The sequence below is a fragment of the Cryphonectria parasitica genome (genome assembly GCF_011745365.1).
Source record: "Cryphonectria parasitica EP155 unplaced genomic scaffold M406scaffold_8, whole genome shotgun sequence".
Classification (NCBI taxonomy): Eukaryota; Fungi; Ascomycota; class Sordariomycetes; order Diaporthales; family Cryphonectriaceae; genus Cryphonectria; species Cryphonectria parasitica.
The window spans coordinates 1,556,397-1,581,335 of record NW_024468916.1 but is presented as its reverse complement, the minus strand read 5'-3'; the positions used below and the strand labels follow the sequence as shown (position 1 = coordinate 1,581,335).

Below are 24,939 nucleotides of genomic sequence, written 5' to 3'. Positions count from 1 at the left end.
TCCCAGATCGGCCCAGGTCGACCGAGGGCGGGTCCCACGGGGTCTCACGAGATTGGGCCCTGCGTCTGGCCGTGTCATTGGCCTCCCGGGCAGGTTGCCTCTAAGCAAATCAGAGTCCTGCAGCTTGCCTTTCAGCTGCCAGGTCAATGCCCACACTGGGACCGACTTTCAAGGCTTGAGGCGAGTTTCTTTGATTTCAGTGGCTGGCAGACGTCATGGTCCTGATATTATCGTATTGCCCCGTGACAGTGGAAATTTTATTCTACGAGGTTCGTGCAGGCTACTGCATATGGCGTGAGAGGGGAGATCCGGTTTGTGGCTAAAGTTTAAAGGAGAAGATGGATGGATTGTAATTACCCTCGGTCAGCAGAAGGTCTCGTGGACGTGCACGATCTTGAGACTGGGCACAACCTGTCTTTCTACGATAAAAGAAGGAAGAAAGAAGAAGATGAATGAATGAAAGAAAAGAAGAGAGAAAAAGGGTGCTGGTGGTTTTGCTGCTGGCTGGGTCGTATAAGCATACCAAAAGGTTGCGACATACTGTAAGCAATAATTGAGTTGGTGCTGAGACGGGCCGCGGTCTCCTGGCCTGGCCCATCCCACCACGCTGAAACTTGAAATAGCCTGGTGTACTGTATTCAAAAGAGCAAGATGATGGGTTTTCTCGAGTCTTAAGGGTCCTATGGAATTCATGGATATAATCCTGAGCAACGCCACGGCCTCAACCTTTGTACAGCCAGCCTTCCTTTCCCTTTCCTCCTTTCCCGCCCTCTTTCCAGGACTACGGTCATAATCATCACCTTCTACACCACGAATTTAAGAGGGAAAACACTACATTTCAATGATTTGTCTTCTCTTTCTTTTTCTTCAAATTAGACATAGGTAATAAAATCCAAGTTCTTCATTCCGCAGAATCGTCTCCCAACCACTTGTCCTCTCCCCAAGGCCCAACACCTGGCCCCTTGTAAATCTTGCCCCCCTTCCATACCCACTTGATTTTGGCCTTGTCCTGCAGGATCCTCACATCTTCGACCGGGTTCGCCGTGAGCCCCAGCACATCAGCCTCGTAGCCAGCCTTGAGCTGACCAGTCCTGGGCGCCTGCTCACCGACCGTCAGCGCGCCGTTGACCGTCGCGGCCTTGATGGCCTCGAGATTGCTCAGCCCGGCCTTGACGGCATATTCGAGCTCGATGGCGACGTTGAACCCAGGCGGCGTGTCTGTGCCCATGGCGATGGTGCACCCGGTCTTGACGGCCAGCTGGTACGCCTCCAGGTGGTGCGACGCCGACAGCTTGGCCTTTTCCCAGCTCGCAGGGTCCAGGCCCTCGCCGCCCGTCGAGAGCAGGTACTCGATGATGTAGCGAGTCGGCACACAGATGGCGCCCTTGGCCTTGATCAGATCAAAGCACTCCTGGTCCGCAAACGAGAGGTGCTCCACGGTGCGCACCCCGGCCTCGACCGCAGCCACGATGCCGGCCTTGGCGTGCGCATGCGCCGCCACAGACCTGCCCTGCCTCGCCGCCTCCTCCACAATCACCGCCAGCTCCTCCTTGCTGAACTGCGCCCGCTGCACGTCGTCGTCGCGCGACATGACCCCTCCCGAGGCGCAGACCTTGATGCACCGCGCCCCCCTCCGCAGCTGCAGCCGCACCGCCCTGCGACACTCGTCCACCCCGTCCACGATGCAGCAGACGCCCGTGCCGAACCGGTGCCCGCCCGTGCCGGCCTGGGCGCTGACTCCTAGGTTCTGGTACACCACGCTGGCCGGCATGTTGAACATGTCGCCGTGCCCTGCCGTCTGCGAGAGAACCGCTCCGCTGGAGTAGATGTTGGGCCCCACAATCTCGCCCTCGCGGATCGCCTTGGCCACCTCGCAGCCCATGCCTCCCACGTCGCGCAGGCTCGTGTACCCGCGCTGGATGGCCTCCCAGCACCCGCGGGCCAGGCGGGCGCCGGCTGCGGTGGGGTGGTTGGTGATGAAGCCCGTGTAATTGAATCCGTCCTCGCCCGTCATGCTGTCGCCTGAGCAGTGAACGTGGACGTCCCAGAGGCCTGGCATGAGGTAGGGAACCTGGTAGGCGCGGTGGGGGGTGGAGCTGTACTTGGCTGGGAGGTCGGGCTGCGGACCTGTCCAGGCGATGAGATTGTTCTCTATGACGAGGGCCGCGTTGCTGAGGGGCTCGCCGTCGCCCGGGATGAGGAGGTCTGTCTTGATGATGATGTAGGTCTTTTTCTTGGTGGCCTTCATCCCGTCGGCGCCGTTGGGTCTCCTGATGGTCATGCCGTAGGCCGTCGAATAGAGCTGTCTGGGAAATCTCTCGGTCTGTGATCGGACGGGCAGATCCATCGAGGGCGGCGACCTGTTGTCACCTTGGGCAGTCTCGCCCTCCAATCCAGCCTCAAGCTGTGCGGCAGTCCGTCTTGTCATCTTGGAGTTGTCTAATCATCCGCAGCTGGAATGGATTGATGATGATTGATGATGATTGATGTCTTCTCTAGATGGCACGATAGTACTTTGGCTTGCCAACTCAATGTGTTGCACATGAATGAAGAAGACAATGTTACGGGTTTGAGGCCACGATAAGAAAAGGTGCGTATGGATCAATTAGCCGGAGGATCTCAACCCCATGTCAACGCACCCTTGCACACGGCAATAGACTCGATAAGTCATGACTGTGTTGATACTAGCACCACTCTTCTGATTTCCTATCACATACAATAGGCGACGTGGTCTAAAGCACAGCCGGAGAAGATCTACCATCAAGGTAGGCAAGTGTAGTTCTGAGTGCCTGTCTATTCTAGGAAGGTGAGCAAGTCCTAGACTGCCAATTGTGGTCAGGGAGTTACATTCATTGATCACATGCTTTCGCATAATAACAATCACTTTGGTAATTGATCAATATGCCTATGAGAGTTGCTGGCCGCAAGTTCATGCTCCATGCCCACAACAGAAACCTCGCAGCGTCCGTGTCTCAGTCCTTCGTGTTCAAAGCCCCAGAGAGACGCTGGTTTGTGGCTCTGACTGAGGACTTTTCCATCGCTCATCCGGCAATAGATGCTCTCCACTCAGACTGGCTGCTGCAAGTCGAATCATGTTGAGACCAGTGACCAGTATTACTACTCTTGTTCATGTTGCGACTTTTCAGTTGAGCCTAGGGAAGAGAACCAATCAGTAAGCCAGTGATTACGGTAGCATGACAACGTGACTGTCCACAAGTGGCCTCAGAAGACCATCACACCTTGTCACATGCTGGCAAACATCCAAGCAAACAAAACTTATGCAGGTGTGGAGTGCTTATGGGTGACTCCGACATGGTGACGAAAAAGCACAGAGAGAAGTAATATAAATACAAATACCATAATCGATACCATGCAGCACAATGCGCCCGTTGTTGCATAGCAAGAGCAAAATTACTGAATGGATCTGTGGCAAATAAGAAACAAGCACACCTTCTCTACCACCTGAGCAACAGGAAAGAACGCAAAACGAAGGCAGAATTGATCGACCTGACCTGACGTTCAGGGGCGAAAAATACATAATTATCGTCAAAGACCCCATGATTATCAGTGATAATACCTCCCATCCACCATGCTCTCCGCCATCGTGTTCTGCCCCTGCCTCAACGACCCGCGCTGGACCAGCCACGAGGTGAGTTGCACGGCAGCCAGTCACAACTGTATCACGTGTAACTACTGCAGGGCCGACATCAACTACTGGGGACGACTGAATAGGGTGCTGGAGACAACAGAGTCTCAGACAACAGGTTCCCAGACAACAGGTTCCCAGGCAACGAGTTCTCTGGTAACAGCGTTTCGGATACCAGAGTCTCGGGCATCATGGTCTGAGACAGCAGAGTCTCAGGCAACAGAATCTCGGGTGGCAGAGACTCAGGCGGCAGAGTCCCAGGTGGCAGCGTCTCAGGTAGCTGGTTCTCAGGCAGTAGAGTCTGAAGCAACAAAGTCTCAGGCAACGACAACCGAACCGCAAGAACAGGCACGGGACAAGAGCAGCCAGAATTCTCCTGAGGAAGAAGACGGAGCACAAAAGGGAGGAACATCCCCAAAGGAGGGTGAGGATAGCCGAGAAGAAGAAGAAGAAGAAGAAGAAGAAGAAGAAGCAGGTCCAGCCCAGGGTGCCTGATACATGTGCAAGGGGTTCACGGTGGTTGGTAATGAGTGAATATCCGGTCCGCAGTTTGGTCACGCATAATTTGCTCCTGGGCTGTGAGTTAAGCGGAAGAGTAAAAAATGGAATGACTTTGCCTTCCCGCATTGTTCCTAGGCTCTATCCAGATTGACGTTCTGTGTAGTCCGAGATCACAACTTTCGCGATACGGTTTCCAACCATTCCTCCACGTCAAATGGAACACTCTTGCTCTTTTCTGAACGATGGTTTCCCCAAGGCAACTTTGCATCGACCGCCCTCTCTGCATGTCTGGAACGCTGCCGGTCCGGCCCAGAACCGTGACGACTTGCTTGTTCCTCTTGACGATCCTCCTTTTCCATACCTCTTCCCGAATCCTCTGCCCCGTCTGAAGTCGGAAGTGTAGTGAGCCACGGAGCCTGTGTCCAAACAGTATCTTCAGGACCGCCGGGCAAAGCTTGGGATCCGCTGGACAGGCTGACGCGCCGCGTGACCACGCGGTACGCGTCGCTTAGGTACTCCTTCCTCGACTCAGTGTCAAATTGCTCCAGGCCAGCGCCGGTAGACTGGTCCGAGACGCGGTGACGGAGGTGCAAGCTCGTCACCAGGGGCGCGCCAGGGCGGCCGCCCGGGACCACGATGTTGCCGGACTTTGCCGCGCGGTGCGTCGCGATGGCGGCGACGTGGTTGAAGAACTCGACGTACATGACGCCGGGCAGCGCGGCCCTCACGTCCAGCACGCGGCTGTGCGGGATGTGATGCTTCCCGTCGGCCGCTCTGGCGATCATGCCGAGCACGGCTCCCTTGGTAATGTCCTTGGGTAGGGAGTGGAAGCAGACGATGCGGGGCCGGGTGTCTTGTGCGGGCCCGCCTTCTGATCCCTTGGCTGTGACATACTTTTTGATCAAAGGCTTGGTCTCCTCCTGTGGTGGGGTTTTGATCGCCTCCGACTTGACTGTTCGGAACAGCTTCTTCTTGGTTCCCGTATGTTTGATAAAGCCGTCCATCCTGACCTTATGCAATGGATTATGGTCTAGCTGCGTGGCTGCTGGCAGGCTCTGCACTGGATCATCAAACTGTTCCTTTCTATCCACCTTGTCGATGGCATCTAGATCACCATCATCATCCACGAGGGGCTCTCGGTCTTGTGACGCCGTTGCCTGTAATTGCGTACAATGCGGCAGGAGCCATTTCTGGGCAGCCTTGGAGGAGCTGAGCTTGGCTGTGCCGCTGTCCGCTTCCTGTTGTTGACGGACCTGCGACTCGAGCGCTTGGTCGATGAATTGGTCTGCTGACCAGGAGCTTGTGCTTGATTTCCGGGTTGCCAGAGCCGCCGGCCTCAGTTCTGAGAAGGTCGTCGATGGCCACCAGCGCATGACAACGGCCGCGCCTCGTGCCGCCCGCGCCACGGAACTCATGGCCTCTTGGTGTGACTCAGCAACATGTGCAGCGCAAGTGAGGACCTGGGAATCGGTGTTGGGAATGAAGGAAGCGCTATTTTGTGGTGACAAGGAAGCGTGCGCGCGTGAGTGCATGCGAGGTTTGTTGATGAGTGACGATCCTGCCACGGCAAAACTCAACCCTCAACCAGCCCACTAGCCTGTCTCGGGTCGTCCCGAGACCCTAACCCGCACTGTGCTCTTCTGAGGGATGTGGGCAGGGAAGGAGCGACTCACACGCTATGCATGAATCTCATCTACAAGTCCCTGAGATAGTCACCAACATATACCCTCTTTCATTTACCAATTCTTCCTCAACACCGCTAATGGCACGAGAACGCTCAAAAAGGCTGTTCGTTCCAGCTCACAAAATTACGTCTTGAGATGCAATGGCTCATAGTGACGCGTAAGTGTCTGCTCCAAGGCGAGGCGCAAAAGCGCATCGACGCTTCCGGTTTGCTTAAGTGACAAGTGAACATCGAGGGTAAGGGCTGGCAGCGTCGTCCAACAGCACAAAGACGAGCACGGCGAACCCCGGTCTCAGCATTCCAGCGTCAAACTGATCAGTCCCAGAGCACGACAGTACTAAATCTATGTACTATGGTATGTATCATACGATGCTTTCAAGTGGAGGCACCGAACTGCGTGGTCCAGTGGCTGGTTTTCAAAGCAGCTCCATTCATAAGGGCACTCCTCGCGCTCGCCACTCCCATATAGTAAGCACGTACTGGAGCACATATCCAGCTTTGATTGTGTACTGTACTGCGTACTGCGGTATGCACCATGTCAGTCAAAGAGGTGCAGGCGGGCCAAACGGCTCAGTTGTAAGCGCTCCAATGAGACGAGCTCGTCAGGCCTGGAATGACGTCTAGGGTGGACCTACAGAGCCCAACTGGTTCTGTCTTATGTCTCCACCCACGGCATTGTTGGGTGTGGAGACCCCAGAAGAGTCCTCCGAGAGGAGGATGATCCCCAGGATGAAATAAAGAGCGCACTCTGTATATTCTGGAGGAAGTGCCGATCCTAGGCTCCATCCAGTCAAGTGGTCATGATGGAATTTAATGTCCGAGGCCGAAAGAAATAGAGGGAGAAACAGAGGGAAAGAGTGAGGGGGGGAGAGAAATAAGGAATATGTGATATACAGACAAGGAGACGGGCCACAACCAGAGTCAACTTCAAGAAAGGCGGACGTTGAAAGAGTTGACTTATCTGCTGGTACTGTACCATGCATATATTTTACCACCATCTTTCTACCCCCTCTCTCTGTGTGTGTTTTCTTCTTTTCTCTTTTCTCTTTTTGTGACCTATCATTTGGGACGTCGTGGAGTCAGTGGGCTGCTTCTGCAAATATCGCCCCATCAACTCCATCCCCGGCCTCCAGATCACCCCCTCCGCTTCCCCTTGGGGTAGCGGGCCCCCCTGGTCCTCTGCGACGGATGCGCACAGCTCCACGCCAAGAGTCGTCATCCTAGTACATACCATATATGCAGCGTTCTTCAGGCGGCTCAAAGGAGAAGAAACCTTGGGAGCACTACTCCTGTACTAAACTTCAGGACCCACCAAGGGGGTCAGCCTTGGTGCGGACCGTCGATGCAACGCCCGGCCGGCGCGTGAGAAAGGATGCCTGGTAATGAGTAACGAGGGGGGTGAGAGATACTTCGCGACATGCCAAGGGTGCCGAGACCCGAGGTGAGGGTGGACGATGATGATATATAGCCCTTGACCCGTGGGTCATCATAAAAATAGTTGCCTCTCTCTGCCTCGACTGTTCTCACCCAGCAAGGAGTGGTCCTTTATCGGTGCTCTACCTCATCTTGAAGCATCACAGCCATGTATAGAATCTGGAACATTTATGTGCGTTCCTTCTCCTGTTCCCTCATTCTCATCCTGCCCAAAACATGCCGTTGTCAGAGCTGGGCAGTATATCACAACGAGTGATCCGCTTCCAGTAGCTAACATGCTTTCTTCGTCCAGGTACTCGCCGCCTTCGGCACCATAGGAGGAGCACTCTTCGGCTTCGATGTCTCCTCCATGTCGGCCTGGGTCGGTAAGTGACTATCTACGCTCCTCCCCTCTCCCACTCTCTCCCTCGTGACGGCCCCGGGACGCGCAGTTTCACTCACATTTCTTTCTCTTCTGCCATGCAGGTAGCGACCAGTACCTCGATTACTTCAACAACCCAGGCTCTCTCCAGCAGGGCGGCATCACGGCATCCATGTCCGCGGGCAGCTTCGTCGGTTCCATCTGCGCCGGCTGGCTCTGCGATCGCCTCGGTCGTCGGGGCATCCTCAAGCTTGCCTCAGTCATCTGGGTGATCGGGGCCGTCCTCCAGTGCAGCTCTCAGAATATCGCCCATCTGTGCGTCGGAAGAGCCGTCAGCGGTCTTGCAAGTAAGGAACAACAGCAAAACCATACCGGACATCCGTCCACCCCCCCCCCCCCCAAAAAAAAACCTTCTTTTTTCTCCCCCTCTGGTCTGTTGTTGTTGCAGTTGTTGCTGACACCTGCTCCTTCCTCCAACAGTCGGTATTACATCTTCCCAGGTCCTTGTCTACCTCGCCGAGCTGGCACCCGCAAAAACCCGTGGCCAGATCGTCGGCATCCAGCAGTGTGAGTAGTCTCTGAATCGCATAGGCACTCGGCGCAAGGAATATTCATGCTGAAAGGATCTCATAGGGTCAATTGAATGGGGGATCTTGATTAGTAAGCTAACTCTCGCCCTTTCCTCTCTATTTTGGCTTTCAAAGTAGAATCTTGCCCGTGAGTTTTGGTGGTTGACATTTTGCCTCTTTTCTGTGCAGTGTACCTCATCAGCTACGGCTGCTCCGTCTCCGTCTCCGGACCAGCAGCATTCCGTATTGCCTGGGGTGTCCAAGGCGTCCCGGGCGTTGTGCTTGGAATCGCCATGTTCTTTTTCCCCGAGTCTCCTCGTTGGCTCGCTAGCCGTATGTAAAAACCTTCCTTCACCCATCTTTGGGGAAGACAGAAAAGAAAACTTTCTGTGCTTTTGTGTAGCCTGGATGATGATCTGACACGCGGCATGATACTGAGTTTAGATGATCGCTGGGACGAGTGCCTCGACGTTCTCGCAAACCTTCACGCTGGTGGAGACCGCGAGGCTCCCGTCGTCCTGGTCGAGCTCGAAGAAGTCAGGGAGGCCGTCCGGATCGCGGCAGAGTCGGCAGATCTCGGGTATCTTGGGCTTTTCACGGGGAAGACGTGGTATCGAACCATGTGCGGAGTCAGCGTTCAGGTTTGGTGAGTGTGCTTCCCGTGGGATTATTTTATGTTGGCCCTTGGAGAGAGGAAAGAGGACTGACCTTTATCTATAGGCAGCAGCTTCTGGGCGGGAACGTAATGCTGTACTATATTGTGTACATCTTCGAGGTACGTTGTCCTTGAAAACATTCTGGTCTGTGATGGAAACATTTGCTAACTATAAACTTTTCTGGACAGATGGCGGGAGAGGCAAGTGACCTACTTGCTCGATGCAGTGATGAATTGTTCATGGCTAACTCATACACAGGGTGGGAATGCCGGACTCACGAGCGCCATCATCCAATATGTTGTAAGTAATTGTAACCAGTGCGCATCACCCAGCATGACCTGACCTGATCTGACCATACTCTAGATCTTCCTTGTTACCACAGGCGGGATCCTGCCATTCATCGATAGGATGGGACGAAGGCCACTCCTGATCTATGGTGCCATCGTCTGCTGCATTCTGCACTTTATCAGCGGAGCACTCATGGCCTCGTATGGCCACCACGTAACTTCGGTCGACGGCAACTCGATCCTCAAGTGGGAGCTCACCAACCCGCAAGCAGCCAAGGCCATCATCGCCAGTAAGTTCACTCCCATCTCTGATTCTGTCCAAGAAAAGAGGAGCATCCTCAGTCCCCGTGCCAAGGCTGACTACAGAAACCCAACCTCCAGTGTGCTACATCTTCGTCGGCGTCTACGGCCTTACCTGGGCGCCCGTTGCCTGGATCTACGCCTCCGAAGTGTTCCCCCTCCGGTACCGTGCCAAGGGCGTAGGTATTTCGGCCTCAGGCAACTGGATCTTCAACCTGGCCCTCGCCCTCTTTGTGCCAAGCGCCTTCACCAACATCCAGTGGAAGACGTACATGATCTTTGGCACCTTTTGCGCCTTCATGGCCGTCTTCGCCTTCCTCCTGTACCCTGAGACATCTGGAAAATCGCTTGAGGAGATCGACTATGTCTTCGAGGCCAAGGTGCCTGCGTGGAAGAGCGCTGAAATGGGCGGCACGTTTGAGGATCGGGTGCGGGGAGTGGAGAGCAAGCGGGAGCAGCAGCCGGGACAGGGGGAGGTGGCGCATGAGGAGGCTGTACCGGTTGAAAAGCAGGTCTAGTGTGGGAGAGAAGCTGATGGCATTTGTTGTCTGATAGGGAATGAGAGAGGGGAAACCTTGTCATTTTCTTTTTTTAACAAAAGAAGAAGAAAAAAAAAGAAGATAGCTAGGGGAGGGGGAGCAAGAGAGATGTCAATATCTAGCGAGTTTATCGAGAATATTCTTTAAGGTTTTCATAGTTATTTAATTGATGAGAATGATACTATGATTAGTTTTCACTTATAACAGCTAATCTGACTCCCTTTTTAAATATTTTTTTAAGATGTTTTTTCAAATGTTTTTTTCTTTCAATGTTTTAATTTTTTTTCTGTTAAATCTTTTTCTCAAACTCTGTAGAAAAACATTTGTAGTTGTAGAGAGCGTTCGGAGGAATGTGAGGGTCGGGCTAAAAAAATCACATGTCGTTCCGTGCCACGTCTTGATTTTGTCCGGTCTTCATGCTTATGTGCTTCTTTCGTTTCTACGGCAGACAAGTGTGACTTTGGTGAGACCGATTCCCTATTGAAGCGCTTGCCATGTCGACCTTCTACCTGCCCTCATTTTACGTAGTAAAGAATCCATGAATCTGCATACAAGGATGGGGAACGCGCGCAGGAGGTCGGTATTGGTTAGGGCTAATTATTCGGACAACTGGGAAGCAAAAGAGCAAGAATCTGCAGCTTGGTATCTGTCATTTACCATTCATCTCAATTTCTGTGATGTTAGAACACGACCAACACATGCTCTGGTACTTCAGATGGGCACCAGTATGGCTGGTGGGTGAGTCGGTCCTGGATGTGGTGCGTCCTCAAGGGTGTAGCTAGGGTTGGGTGAATCATGAAGCACCAGAGCACCTTCACTGACTGTAGCGCTAGCATTTGCAGGATTACATAATACACAGGACTCGGGCAAAACTGTGGCGCGTTCGATGCTGTCCTCGGTTAGTCAGCCCGATTTTTATCGACCAACCCTGCAAGCTCAAAAACGCAATACAGCGCAACTTTCCATTTCGATCTACTTTGACCTTCTGTTGTTCTGCCACGTTCCACACCCATCGCGCCACAACTCCATTGCGAGCGTCGTCTTCGAGCTGAATTTTCAGCTGTTGCACAACCATACAGGCCTCGACTCTTCTCGAAGAAAAGAAAATGTCGCATTACCCTCCTCCGCCAGGCACAAGGCCAGGCGGGGCGCATTATGGCCTCCCGCCGCCGCCGCCGCCACCTGCCCAAGCGTCCAACACCTACCGACCACCTCCCCCTCCATCCTCTTCCCTTCCCCCGCGCCCGCCCTCGAATCATCACGATGCCTATTCTAGCGACAGATACGGTGATCGTAGCCGTGATCGCGGCCGTGAGGACCGCTTCAGTCGCCAGGATCGCGATGACCGCTACCAATCCTCGCGCCGTGATGACGGCTACAATTCACACTCGTCAGCGAGATTCCAAGGCTCCAATGGAGATCGAGATTCCCGCGGTGGTGATGCATTCCGCCCTCCCCAGAGCGATTTCACCTTTCGCAGTGACAAACCTTCAGGCGTTGGTGATTCCTACCGCCCTGCAGGCCCAGATGGTCCTCGTGGGGCTCCTCGCGGTCCTGCTCGAGGTCCCTACAACAACGATCGTCGACCAGGAGCTAGAAGCTTCAGGGGCCGTGGCGGTGGCTACCAAGAGCCACGACGTCCCTGGAAGCCTTTCAGGCCTGCTGAGCGCGCAATCTTGCAAGACAATAACAATGCCCAGCCCGCTGAGGACTTTGCTGATGCAGAGAACGGTGTCCAATACAGGTCCATCGACCAGCTCTCGGACAGTGATGAGACTGATATGGACATCTCGGACTCTGATAATGAGACTGGTGGCCCGAGTGCCAAACGGACCCGCACCACCATAGGTCGGTCGGGTGATGGCGACGACGTTCCAAAGTGGAGCAACCCTGATCCATATACTGCACTGCCTCCTGTCGACGAGTCAGAAAAGAAGCGAAAGGATATGGTGCAGTTGATCCGCAAGGCTCGTGTCGACGCAACTGCGAATGCTCGGACCTCGCTTCCTGCTCCTGCTGACGATGAGGACTTCATACGGTGCGAGTCCGACAGTGGCGACGAGGACAAGAATGAGGCGGACGATGTGTTTATTGATCCCCTGACCTACAATCGTGGCAGTGCCAGCGCCCAAGGGGCTACCGTCGCGCCCAGCTCCAAGTCTTCTCTGCCTCCCCGGCCCGAGTTTGCTGCCGCGTCCCACGCAAGCCAAGTGGCACCCCAGGCAACCCAGCCTCCGCTTAATGCCAATGGCAGGCAACGGGCGGTCAATGCTGGGGATCTACAAAGCTCGTCGGGCTTGGCCTCGCGCAAGCGCTTTCATGACGACGTTCTCAAGCTTCCGGATCATGCTAGGCTGAAGCCTGCGCCGAGACAACCTAGTGGCGGTACCATGGTCAAGGAATGGCGACCGAAGTCGGGCGAGCATTCTTGTCCTTGGGTACAACCCCCAAGCTCCAAGGTCCCTGTCAATGTCAGGTAGGCAGCGCCTCTACTTGATACGTTACACACCACGTCGGGCAGCACTGACGTGTCTTTAGATTCCACATGGAGGTTCGAGATTTCTATGAGCATGTCAAGCCATGCAGTTTCGAGGAGCGCCTTCGCAGTAGGCTTGTGGATGACCTGAACCGATATCTGAGTGCCTTCAACGAGTGGAAAGGCTGGCAGATGTATCCTTTCGGGTCCTTCATGTCTGGCCTCTATCTACCCACTGGAGATATGGACCTTGCCTTCTGCTCGCGTGTTTTCGTCAATGGAGGTCCTCCAAGGGTGCCAACCGAGACCCAATTGAGAGCCTTGACCAGGGTTTTCCGGAAGAGTCCCTTGGCGGTCAACAAGCATATCGAACCGGTTCTCAAGGCGAGGGTTCCTCTGATCAAATACGTCGACAACACGACCGGTCTCAAGATCGACATCTCTTTTGAGAACAACAGTGGTCTCATCGCCATCGACACGTTCAAAGCGTGGAGAGAGCAGTGGCCGGCTATGCCGATCCTTGTCACGGTGATCAAGCAATACCTCCTCATGCGTGGCCTCAATGAGCCAGTGAATGGTGGTGTCGGTGGCTTCTCGGTCATATGCATGGTTGTCAGCATGCTTCAAATGATGCCTGTGGTACAGAGTGGCGACATGATACCGCAGCACGATCTGGGCGCTCTGCTCATGCATTTCTTTGATCTGTACGGCCATAGATTCAACTACGAAACCACAGCGCTGCGCTTGAACCCACCAGGTTACGTCAACAAGGTACGCTTTTACTATTCCTCGTGTCGCCGTAGAGGACTAACATGTCACGCTCTTTCGCGTAGAATCGAGTCCAAGAACTCACATACAGGAATCCCAAGCGCCTTTCAATCATCGATCCCAACAACCCAGCGAACGACATCGCAGGCGGTTCAGCCAACTATGCGCAGATTGTACAGTGCTTCCGCGAGGCTCACCGACTTCTACAAGAGCGAATGGTGCGCGTTGCGGCAGGCGAACACCACGATAGCATTCTGAGCGTCATTCTGGGAGGCAACTATTCCACATTCCGAGAGCAGAGACAGCACCTGCGCAAACTTCATATGAAGGTCTTTGGCTTCGCCGACGAGTGATAACTTTTTTCCAACACAGCGCATAGCTCCAACCAATTGTTTTCACGGTCATGAAGGTTCTTTCGAGGGGGTGGTCGGGGGCGTTATGAGCATGGGGCTGGCCCAAATATCCCTTGGGACAGCCTCATATGGAACAATCTTAACCATATGGGCGATTCGATCTCGGCGTTCAATATCTCGGCGGTGGTCTCCTGCTTCGAGATACCCGGCAACAGCTCATCTGTTCTGCCAAGTTTATGCGTTTTTGTTTGGTCCCCTGCAATGTTTTACCCCAAAAGCATTTTCTGCGAATTTGAGCTTAACTCTGGCAGATTACTGTACGATAGCAGTCATGGCTGATCATGCCGACGACGTACCTCGTTACGTCAGGGCTTGGTTCCATGCCTTTCCCGTGGCTCTTGACCGGGTTTCTACAAAATCCCACGGGCTGTGTTTAGGGCAACACCACTTGTGTTTTTCCTTTCACTCTCTTCAATCCCAGTGGGCGTCATCGCGCCTCAATGCAGACAGACATCGCATCCAACGTTTCACAGCGCTTTTCCCCGCAAACGCACGAGTTCACGCGCAGGATGACAACTACTTTGGAACCCAGTACTACTGATTCTTCACAGATGGATGATATTTGTCTCGGTGCGACCGACCTTGCAGAGACGCTCAAAAGATGTGTGCGCCTTGCACCTGGGGGACGATGTTGTCGCCACAGCGAGATCGAACCGCAAAGGATGTTCTACAACTTTTCACCACCTCAATCGGGACAGAAAATTAGCCAACAAACCACACACTGACTTCAACCTTTAGGCGGCGAACCACTCCTCGTACGTGGTCCGCCGCCACCTTTTCTCACTGCAGACGGGGCTTTATGTCTGGCTGTGGAGAGGAAACCGCACTCGTGAGAGCTTTGGATCTTTATTATGTGGTCTTACATTGGGACCGTATTCGAGCCTCCGTAGGCTGGCTGGGTTATGACTACTGAATAACACCCATCATCCAATTTCTAGGATACACATATCATTGTTCCAGGCGTTTCTCAACACCAAGCTGGTCCTTTAAAGGTTGACCACTTTTCTACACAAGCACACACTGGGATAGTTACAACTGTGAAGTAATCTAATATATTTGGTTGGCTGTCGCGCCCATCCCCTGTCCCCCCAGATTTCTACCTAGACTGAATCATTATCCAAGACATCTCCCATCCTCCGTCTGTCTCAGAGCACTCTATGGTCAGGTCTAGAAGCCGCGCAAGTCTGACAGGGCAACGTCCGCCCGTAAGCACATTGGTTACAGTTTTCACAGTGCCACTGCCGCTGGTCCCTGCACTCGCCACAGGCACGACAGTGCCAGGTGAAGTCCCGGCTCGCCCAGCGCACGCGCGTGCAGAACGAGTAGAACAGGCTGGTGCCCGGCGTGCGCTGGGCGGCGAACGCCAGACGGTTCAGCTCCTGCTGCAGCGCCACGCCGCAGGGCGCATCCTGCTCGTCCTCGGGGAGCGCGTCCCATCTCGCCCTCCATGCCAGGTAGGGCTCGGCGTCCCAGTCGTCGTGGAACTCTTCTATGGAGCCCGCGTCCTGGAGGGCCAGGTCGAACAGGGACCTTCTCGTCGTGGTGGTGGCGAGCTGCTCTGCGGGCGACCGCTCTTGCTTGAGCGCCCAGGACATGAAGCACGCGTGCGGGAGGACCAGGGGCTCCGGGCCGAAGATGGCGGCCGTGTCGATCTTGTTGAAGGGGTTGTGGCATGTTGTTGAGGTGCCGTGGCAGCCGCAGGTGGCGGGCTGGCATATATGGTCCTGTTTGCTGCAGGTGCAATTTGTGCAGTCTTTCCTTTCTGGGTGGGTAGGTCCGCATCTGCAGTGGGTGGTGGTTGGTAGGGATGGAGGCTGAGTGTCGCGGTTTATCTGCTGAGAGTCAGCACATAGAGAGGCGGATCCTTGCTTGAGTCTTTGAAAAAAGTTACCCTGAAGGCTTGTTCGTTCCTGTGACGCCTTGCTTCATGGGTGATGTGCTCCCAGGGGTCAACATCGTCGTCGTCGTCATCTTCACTACTATCGAAGGGCGTGGACAGTCTGCGTGGCTGTATTGCGAATCTCTCAATACATAGGTCCTCGTCTTCACAGTCCAGACTCATATCAGATGACGAGTCCAGATCATTGTAGTCCCATTCCTCCTCTTCCTCTTCCTGTGAGGACCCAGCATCATCTTCGTCGTCGTAGTAGTCGTATTGAAGCCGTGACCGTTTCGCTGTGGCGGCAGCTTTCGATGGCGAAGCAATTGGCGTCTCGGCTAGACGCTTTGAGCCAGCAAGACTTGGCATGATCCCATCCGTGAGGTCAGTGGGTGGACGTGTTGGTGGTGTTGGTGGATGGTGGCATTTAGCAAGACGCGTAAATAAGTCATGGAGTTTTAGTGAGACGCGTTGTACCAGCACGTATGGTACCAGGGTACTTGGCCCCCTCTGTACAGGAGGGTTAGGGCTTTCCCGCACCAGCTGTGTCCAACCTTTCAGTGTGTCCTTCCTGTCGTCAGCCTCAACAGACTTCCAAGCTGTTTCTTCCTTCTTCAACCACTTCATCAAACACGACCACGTGAAGTCTTTTCCAACATTAATTGCATCAACTCTGTCTCTTGACTGGGTCACATGGGGATTTAGTCTTCACATCACTATATTTGCGATCCAGACTTGTATCAAAAAGCGAAATCTCTCTTCATTAACGGACACGGTCCATTCTATGCTATCTCCATATAAAAAGAAAAAAAAGTGTTCCCAGAAAGGTATATATATGTTCAGAACAAGACTCCGATCCCTACAAATTCATGCCAAGACATATTTGCATGTCTGAAAGGTAATTGAAACCCACCACCTTTAAAGCTGAGCCAGTTCAGTCCCAAAAACGCCTCGAGATCCATGAAACCATTAAATATGATCATGCATCAATGACAATAATCCCCAAGGCAGGACTCAATCCCATCTTGCTGGAACCCCCTTCTTCTGTCTACTAAACTTGTCATTCTCATCCCGATCCGCAAGGCTTTCCTTACAGAGCGGCGACACCACCGATGAAGGCAGCCACGATGGAGCCGACGACGGCCATGGCGCGGTAGTCGACGGAGACAGCGTTGGCGGCGCTCTTGGAGGAGCTGCTGCTGTTGGAGGAGGCGGTGCCGGCAGAGTCGGCGTTGAGGGCAAGACCGGTGACAGTGGCGCCGGTGTAGTTGTAGACGGTGGCGGGCATGGAGGTGGCGGTCACGCTGGTGATGGCACCGGTGGAGGCGCTGGTGATTCCGCTGGTGACGAGAGAGTCACCGCCCGAGGGGCGAGTGGGCAGGTCCCAGTCAGCCAGGAAGGTGGACTCGGTGATGAGGGAGGAGGCGCAAGTGGTGACGGCGGCGTCCTCGGCGGTCTTGTTGGCGGCGGTGATGAGGCTGGTGTCGATCTTGGCGAACTCCTCCTTGAGGAAGTTGTAGTCCTCCAGCAGGGTCACCTCGGTGGACGAGTTGATGGCGACCAGGCCGTAGTCGTCGCTCTCCTGGGAGTACTCGTAGACCAGGCCGCCCGAGAGCTCAGTCATGTCGGAGCCGTACAGGACGGGCACGTTGGTGAAGGTGCGGGGGGTGACCAGGTTGCAGCCGTACTCGCTGAAGAAGACGGGGATGTCGGTGCCCGAGAAGTCGGTGACGAGGGTGTCGTAGCCGGACTCGGTGTAGGAGCTGTCGCCGCACCACTCGTAGTCGTTGAGGCCGAAGAAGTCCATCTTGCTGTAGGTCGAGTTCTCCAGGGTGCAGCCCAGGTACGACCAGGTGTCCTGCAGCATCGTCGACACATCAGCGGCAGAGTAGCCGACGCCGATGGTGCGGGGCGCGTGCAGGTCGATGTACTCCTTCATGTCGCGCACCACGGCGCGGATGTACGCAGGCGCGTCCGAGGAGCTGTCCTGGTTCAGGATCTCGTTGCCCGCGAAGAAGCCCAGCAGGTTGGGGTAGCTCCAAAACGCCTCGACCATGGCGAAGATGTGCTTCATGTAGTCCAGCGTGTAGGTGCTGCCAGGGTCGGACCGGTCAATGTACTGACCGGTCAGGCCCGAGTTGACATCGATGATCATGTAGATGCCCGCCTGAAAAGAAGAGACAACCAGTCAGCTCTCACCCTAACCTTGCTTAATCACACCAGACTTGTCGGATGACGTAGAACATACCGCGTTGAAGATAGAAGCACACTGGTCGTGGTTCAGGTCAGGCGAAAGGTTGTAGACACGGATCGTGTTGGCACCAAGCTGCTGCAGGAGGATGGCATCTCGGAGACAGGCTGTGGCATCGCTGAGGGGATCAGACGTGCCATCGAATCCTGCTGAGCCACCAGGCTGATATCTATATTGCTATCCCGTCAGTCTCGTGAAAAGAAAAGGGGGGGAAGGAAGCGTGCTGCGTATGGGATGGGTACGTACGTGACTCCAATGATATCGAACCGGTCGCCTGTGGAGTTGTTGATGAAGTTTGAGCCGGCGATGCTAAGGTAGTCGAGGGCCGAAGCAAAGGATGTGAACAGCGCGGCAGCTGTGGCCAAGGAAGTCTGTGTCTTCATTTTGATACGAGTTTCTTGGGAGGTGGGAAGAAAACTGGAGAGAGTGTGTGAAAAAGTACCAAGGTTCAAAAAGATGTCAAGAGTTGAAGTTGAATATGTCAAATGAGCGACGTGAAAAAGGCTTTAGCAAGAATGCAGACGAACTGTTGTCGTTCTAGCAAGGCGAGATGCTTTTTCTTTTGGAAAAATGAAGATGATGAAGAACAAGAATTCAAAAAGAACGGGTGCCAGATAGCAGTGGGATCCAAACAAATTTGTTTGTCCGTGACAAGGAGAGAGTGCCCATGCCACCCAACCCTCCCATGATTAAGGGGGTGGGTCCATGGCAGATTACGAGTCCCGCAACCCCTTTGCCTTGTTTGAGGATTTAGTCTCACGAATGGTCGATTGGTCGGCGTTGTTACCTGATCCACTCTTCGCGGCTTTCACGGCTCCGCAAGGCCAGCAACAATGCCCACAACTATAAATAAGGATGCAGCACAGGCGATGATCAGCCGCTGGATTGACATCATTGTAGTGTCCACAGGGGACGGGGGGGAATCAAGCCTTCCAAGGTTTTCTTGGAGGTAGCCCAGACCCTTCTGTTTGCCTCTCTTTTACGATGCTTGTCCATTGGCCATTGGCCCACACGGCTTAAACGGCCAACAATTAAGTGCATCACCAAAGCCCCAAGTGTGTTTGTGCCACTACCAATCACTTGTCTAGGTGAACTGACCCATGAGCCCTCACCATCGGTTTAATCGGCACGCAAAACACGTCTTGTCTGGAGAGAGGTTGGTGGCGGTATTCCAGAATCCGCTCGTCTGAGATTTTGGAGGGTTTGCGTGGCTGAGGCCAAATTCAGACCACGGAAAATCCATTTCTCTTTAGGCCTAATTATATACGGGCGCCCGCCGGCCCCGTAAGAACTCTACTCTAGTAGTACAAATCCCACACCTAGCCAATACGCGCACAAAGGTTCTTTTGCAGAATCCTCACCAACTCTTGGTCAGAGAGAGCAGCACATGAGACTTGAGGGATCCCAATGCAGGAACAGGAAGACCTATAAAAACAGTTCCCACAATTCAGGCCTTGCGGCAGGCCTACAGGAATTCCTAGCTCCAAGGCTGTGTCATGTGTTACACACGCGTCAAATGTTTATTATCCTTCTCATCAATCTGAGCTCGCAATGGTCCCGGAAGGTTTCGCACAGAACAAGTAAATTACATCCGCTCGTTCTGACCAGCACTCTTGATTCTGATCAGCCATACTTTATGCTTGAACCTTAATCATTCTCATCACGAATACACCCAGTGCCTGCTGCGCACGTTCTTCAACCACTGTGCATGGTGGTATAATTACGAAGAGATCGACATGGAGAAGCGGTCCACAGTCTTGATTTGCAATACAACAAGTCTCCCTGAGGCTGAAAAACAGACTGGTCCTATCTCCCCTTTTTCTTCTTGGAATTTGGGCCACAGGAGTCCGACATTTGATCCCTTGTCGACAGATGGTTAGCCAGGTTCCAAAACTTTGCACTTTGTCCCATCGCGTCGTTGGTCATCCACGGATTCATTTCTGCCCCCTGGACCGATGTTCTGTCTGCATGCAGTTATAACAGACTGCTCGTTGCCTTCAAGTTCCCTGACTGTTCTCATCTATCAGCTCCAAGAGATACTAACTGTGATACCTGTGTCTATTCATGGATATGATGTAATTATGTGTCCCGGACAAGTTGCCTTCTATGATAAATATATAAGATGCGCCAGTGCAGACCAGCATCATGCCCGAAGCCTAAGAGACAGTATTGTAATCATTGTAATCTGAAACTTTCACTAATCTTTGTTCCAAGGCCAAGGCACAAATCAAATAATTACTCGGTACACCAAGCACAAAAGTGACCACTCATTTCTATGCTCCAGGCGTCATACAAGACTTGCGATATCATGATCACCATCTTCCTCCACAGAAGCTCCGACTGTGATTGACTCAAAAGCTAATTACACCTCAAGACAGCGGAATCTCATAAGAATTCCTGTCGCATAGGGTGTGTATAAGAAGTGAGCCCATAATTTGACCACACGCTGCTGTCGATGAATCCAACCTCAAGTTGTAATCAAGTAATTACTCCATGCTTCAACAGGAAAGGGCATCATCAACGAATCCAGTCCTTGAAGGCATTACCCATACCAGCTTCGAAAGGGAGGGACAGAACAGTCAGTATGCTCGGTGGCCAGATTTCGCAGCAATCTAAGGTTGTGCATTGTGCCACCTGAGGAGGCTTCGACCAAGATCCGTGACCGCTGCTTCAATCAGCCCTATCGACTGGCTTCACCCGCAGAGAAGCCGTCATCAAGAGTATTAAGAGTATTAATTACCGTCTCGTATCAGGCGCCGTTTCGAACAGCCAGCAGGCCCAATTACTTCGCTCATGGCAAATCTGTTGGAAGTGAGGCCATTCCGACCTTGCGCCAAGACCAGCAATATTGACATCAACCCCCTCTCCGGTTTCACGGTCCGTGGTGTCCCGAGAACCTTTATGCCCAACGGCATCCAGAATAAAACAATCTTGAGTCGGCGAAGGTCGGTCGAGTCAAGTTACATGACGCGGAAAACCAGGCTCGATCTCCCCCGTTCGACGGGTCCGGCGTTGGGGGGGATGAACGGACCAACCTTGGCAGCCAAGGTCCGCCAAGATAGCATCGACACTATCAAAGCGCGGAAGGCCGTTGCGGAAGTAGGGGATGGATGGGGAAATAAGCAATATATTGGCAAGAGATCTAGAATTAAGCTTTTCCATGCCCATCGCTTCCCGATCTCTTAACACAATGCTTCTTTTCTTTTTCCCTTTGCGTTCTGGCACGTGCGGTGAACTTTGTTTTCGTAGATTGTCACATGGCCCGTTTCTTCCCAAACCCCCCCCCCCCCCACAACCGAGCCTAAGTAATATGGCGATCGGGAAAGTGAAGGGGAAAACAGTACTTAGGCAATCAGATGTGCTCCCGAGTGGGCATGAGTCTTATCTCACAAAATGGTAGAGTCAGTTTTCCCCGTTGAAAAGAGGATGCTGAATCCTGGTCATTTACGTTCCTGGTGATAACTTTGCGTGATAAGTACTTTAGTTTACCGCGGGCCAGTATAGTAGTCTGAAGAAAAGAAGAAGAAAAGAACACCAATGATGTTATCATTTGCTTCACGATCGCTGACTCGTCCCGCACTATCACCAAATGCGGCCATGTGCCAGTGCCCACTGACGAAGATGGCGCGCAGACTAGGCTGCATGCATATGAGACGGACGGGACAGACGGAGATCCGTAGCCTAGAGTGGAGGGCCTTTTCCTTCCAAACCGGCTGGGTCTACACTCACTCGCCCATCAAGAACTGTGTGTAGAGAGGGGGAGGGGGGGGGGGAGAGAGAGAGATGTCATCGTCGCCATGGGATGAATTTGGGTGATTTAAGTATACGTCCCGCACATATCCCACGCCAAGACCACCGTTTTTGTTTCAAAGGAAGTGATCTTTTTTTCTTTTGAAAAATTGAAATAAGAAAAAGAGAGAAGTGGGGAGAAACTAGACATCCTCTCTGAAAGTCGTGAGAATATCCCTCTTTTCCAACTTTTCTACACGAGAATTATCCATGTGGCCCTCGTATAGTACTCCAATGCTATACGTGGGAAATAGCACGACAGGATACGAACTATGTCGGCATTGTACGATCTGGTCGGTTTGGCCGAGAATCTCCATGAACCGGAGCCCCCCCTAAACCATAGGCCTGTTGCATTCGGCCTGATCATTTCGTTGATGGTGAGTCCTGCTTCCCCTCTTGCCCGTTCCTGTCGTCGTCCCCAATCCCCCTTTCGTTCCCTGTTTTTGCTTGTTGCTTTGCAGGTGACTCTGACTGACCGGGGGAAACTGTACATACAGGTCGTTTCTGTCTTATGTGCTTGTGCGAGGTTATACGTTCGGTTCAAGATCACAAGGTGTCCGGGTTGGGATGATGTGTTTGTCATCTTGTCTGTGGTGAGTATGCACAAGTTCGCCTCAGAACCCCAACGCAGGACGAGAGGACTTGCATAGCTGAGTTGAATGTGTGCGTATAGATCACAGGGACGAGCTTGGCCATCTCCGTGCTGGTCGGCTTCGATTATCACATGGGAGAACACTTGGTTAGCTTCCTAACCCCAGATCCCACGTCAATCGAGGACTTTATCAAGGTAAGCCAGCAGCCCTCGTTGAAGGAATGACAGAGACATTGTTTTTCCTTCCTTTTTTTGGAGAGGGAGGGGGGGGGGGGGGAAACTTGGAGATGGAGCAAATATTGACGCCACGTCTTCGTCTTCGTCTTCTTCTCACAGACCATCTACGTCTCGAGCGCCCTCTACACCACCTCTACAACCCTCATCAAGATCGCCATCCTTCTACAGTACCTGCGGGTCTTCGCCGAGAAGTCCAGATATCGCATGGCTGCCAAGATCCTGCTGATAATCGTTGCGCTGTGGGGATCAGCCTTCTCCTTCGTCTCGTGGTTTCCTGCTTTCCCCATCTCGGCCATATGGGACTTCGCCAATACGTCGGCAATCAGATTTGGATTTTCCAGCCTGAATCCCAACGAGACCCTCGGCGCATACCTCGCTCTCAGTGCGACGAATATGTTGCTTGATCTTGCGATGCTGGCCATTATCTTGCCATACCTCGTGACAGGAGTTGTGGCTTCCAACTCTAGGCTGTATATGACGTGCCTGGTTCTTGTTGGGGTTATGTACGTGAAAAAAAGAAAAAGAAAACACCATCCCGAGCATGTCGTGCGTTTTTGGGGGGAGGGGCGGGAGGCGAGGAGACCATTCTCGCTTCTCGGGTACCTCGCAAACCAGCAGACCGTCTGCTTCAATAGATGACGAGCTGACACTACTACCCTCGGACAGTATCAATTTGGTCTCGCTCATCCGTCTCGTCCAGATCATCCAGTCGAGGGGTGGCACCTACCCGAACCTCGACCCGACCTGGTATCTCTGTAGCCCCATCGTCCTGTCCTCCCTCGAGGTCAGCCTCGCCATTGTCGCCGCCTCGCTGCCCGTGTTCTGGCCCGTCCTAAAGCACAACTGCGGTCACATTTTCGTGACGACCGAGATCACGGTCACGCAGGAGGATAGCCAGGCCAGGGATCACAAGACGGCTTGGGAGGAAATGCACCCGTGGAGCGCTGGTCCGGATCCTGAGAGCCAGACTGGCACGGGATCGATATCACCGCAGAGAAAGAGGAGCACGGAGACGGATCGAGAGACGCTTATCGGGTCCAGAGGGTCGTGAGGGTCAGGGAAGTTGATGTTTCATTAGCCTTATCATGAGTATGGAATGTATTTGCAATGATGGTAACAAGCCTTTGGATACTGGCCATGTGGCCAAGGGTTTGTTGCGCAGGTCGATACACCCCGAAGATGACGGTCTCAAGAAGCCCTTTCGATCTCTGCGCTGTGCTCCTTCAAGGACAATCAAGTCTTTACATGCGCTCACTCGACCGACTGCAACACTTGGTGTACAAACATGCCAACAACAAGGAATAAATGACTCTGAGTCCTCAGAGCAACTCCAAGAACTTTCAGACGTTGGAGGAAATGCCTGGACTGTGCGACTGATTCTCAGGCAAAAGCAGGACACCGACACAAACGCGGCCACTCGACGCGCACCGACGCGAATGTCTCAAGTACCCCTTCCCGTCAACGAGATTCCATCTACGCGAGATGGGCCGACTCCACGTGGGGCTCCTTTGAGAACCGGCACGCGAGATTGAGGAATCACAATGGGGTCAGGAATAATTTCTGTACGTCAGCCGCGCGAGACATGCACATGCCTGTGCAGTCTGAGTCGGTGTCACAAAAGAGTTGTGCGGGATTGACAGAAAACAGATCTGTGCGACTCAAGGGAACCACAGCATAATCTTTGCCTGACGGGTTGGGGGTTGTACAAAGTGGTAAGTTTGAAAAAGGGCACGGCGTAGGTTACCAATAGGAGGAGGAGGGAAAGGATTGTGGTACTGGATACCAGTCAAAGCACTGCAACCCAAAGCGACCGGCAATCTCATGCATCCCACCTGCCGGATACTGATGGGTGCCCGTTGCGCGCTTCCACGAGAGCGCTTTGCCTACTCTGGGTTATCATTCAGTCGCGCGCTCTAAACGCGTCCTATAGTGTGTGTGTATCAGTTTAACGGGAGTGGCGTCGACCGCCGCATTTGCATGTCTGACAGCGTCGTAAAAAAAAAAAAAAAAAAACCGGCTTGCAGACTTGACGTGGTTGCGCGCGCGGTCATAACCCAAGCGCGCAAAATATACTCTGTCGACCAGTCGCATTCGAGGAAACAGGGGACGATTGGTGTTGTCGCAACAGCCGATGTACGTCTTATCTGCCCGCCGTTGTGGACACTATGGCTAGCCTCGAGGCTCGGTACCTGAGTTGTAGGCATCGCTTTGCCTTCTGACAAAAACGCCCTCGGCAAAGGCAAATTGCTTCATGAGCACGTCGCCCACACGCCGTTCCTTGCAAGCTGAAAAGCAGCCGAGGAAATGTGGCATGAAGATCGAAACCACGTCGCAGCCCAAGAAGACAGGACAGAAAGCGTCATCGTGTGTAGATGGAGGTAGATTGATTTTTTGCTCGTCTCCAAAAGCCGAGGCGGAAATTACTCAATTTGGCCGTGGGGCGGAATTTCATTGGGATTTTTTTTTCCATCTGGAATGATTTCGATCCGGCCTCGTTCTTGGGAGACGTTGTGGTTCTCCCGCCTTACACAGCGGGTCTCCGATGCCTGCGGGGCGA

The 24,939-nt window shown here is 53.3% G+C and overlaps 7 protein-coding genes across 7 annotated transcripts; 3 read left to right on the top strand and 4 right to left on the bottom strand.

Annotated features, from left to right (window-relative positions):
• Positions 1-901: 901 nt before the first annotated feature.
• M406DRAFT_266568 (uncharacterized protein) lies at positions 902-2,248 on the bottom strand (the record flags this gene model as incomplete). Its single annotated transcript, XM_040917811.1, has 1 exon — positions 902-2,248. The coding sequence occupies one exon, from the start codon at positions 2,246-2,248 to the stop codon at positions 902-904; it is 1,347 nt and encodes a 448-aa protein (XP_040772562.1).
• A 2,069-nt stretch (positions 2,249-4,317) lies between these two features.
• M406DRAFT_353172 (uncharacterized protein) lies at positions 4,318-5,562 on the bottom strand (the record flags this gene model as incomplete). Its single annotated transcript, XM_040922745.1, has 2 exons — positions 4,318-4,382; positions 4,509-5,562. The coding sequence occupies 2 exons, from the start codon at positions 5,560-5,562 to the stop codon at positions 4,318-4,320; spliced, it is 1,119 nt and encodes a 372-aa protein (XP_040772561.1).
• Positions 5,563-7,413: 1,851 nt separating this feature from the next.
• On the top strand, positions 7,414-9,956 carry M406DRAFT_50654 (uncharacterized protein; the record flags this gene model as incomplete). The annotated part of the gene is made up of 11 exons (XM_040924421.1): positions 7,414-7,437; positions 7,558-7,630; positions 7,731-7,973; positions 8,107-8,193; positions 8,260-8,286; positions 8,385-8,528; positions 8,640-8,841; positions 8,916-8,970; positions 9,110-9,151; positions 9,215-9,428; positions 9,520-9,956. 11 exons carry the CDS (start codon positions 7,414-7,416, stop codon positions 9,954-9,956), a joined length of 1,548 nt encoding a protein of 515 aa, XP_040772560.1.
• A 1,127-nt stretch (positions 9,957-11,083) lies between these two features.
• On the top strand, positions 11,084-14,109 carry M406DRAFT_295252 (uncharacterized protein; the record flags this gene model as incomplete). Its single annotated transcript, XM_040919180.1, has 5 exons — positions 11,084-11,169; positions 11,377-12,063; positions 12,130-12,453; positions 12,516-13,224; positions 13,287-14,109. 5 exons carry the CDS (start codon positions 11,084-11,086, stop codon positions 13,572-13,574), a joined length of 2,094 nt encoding a protein of 697 aa, XP_040772559.1. The 3' UTR covers positions 13,575-14,109.
• Positions 14,110-14,779: 670 nt separating this feature from the next.
• Positions 14,780-15,882, bottom strand: M406DRAFT_74530 (uncharacterized protein; the record flags this gene model as incomplete). Its single annotated transcript, XM_040925742.1, has 2 exons — positions 14,780-15,466; positions 15,526-15,882. 2 exons carry the CDS (start codon positions 15,880-15,882, stop codon positions 14,780-14,782), a joined length of 1,044 nt encoding a protein of 347 aa, XP_040772558.1.
• Positions 15,883-16,254: 372 nt separating this feature from the next.
• M406DRAFT_108828 (family 72 glycoside hydrolase) lies at positions 16,255-18,147 on the bottom strand (the record flags this gene model as incomplete). Its single annotated transcript, XM_040915321.1, has 3 exons — positions 16,255-17,680; positions 17,762-17,933; positions 18,011-18,147. The coding sequence occupies 3 exons, from the start codon at positions 18,145-18,147 to the stop codon at positions 16,604-16,606; spliced, it is 1,386 nt and encodes a 461-aa protein (XP_040772557.1). The 3' UTR covers positions 16,255-16,603.
• Positions 18,148-21,685: 3,538 nt separating this feature from the next.
• M406DRAFT_323931 (uncharacterized protein) lies at positions 21,686-23,497 on the top strand. The gene is made up of 5 exons (XM_040919831.1): positions 21,686-21,930; positions 22,051-22,146; positions 22,227-22,340; positions 22,482-22,885; positions 23,049-23,497. Exons 1-5 carry the CDS (start codon positions 21,826-21,828, stop codon positions 23,431-23,433), a joined length of 1,104 nt encoding a protein of 367 aa, XP_040772556.1. The 5' UTR covers positions 21,686-21,825; the 3' UTR covers positions 23,434-23,497.
• The last annotated feature ends 1,442 nt before the right edge of the window (positions 23,498-24,939 follow it).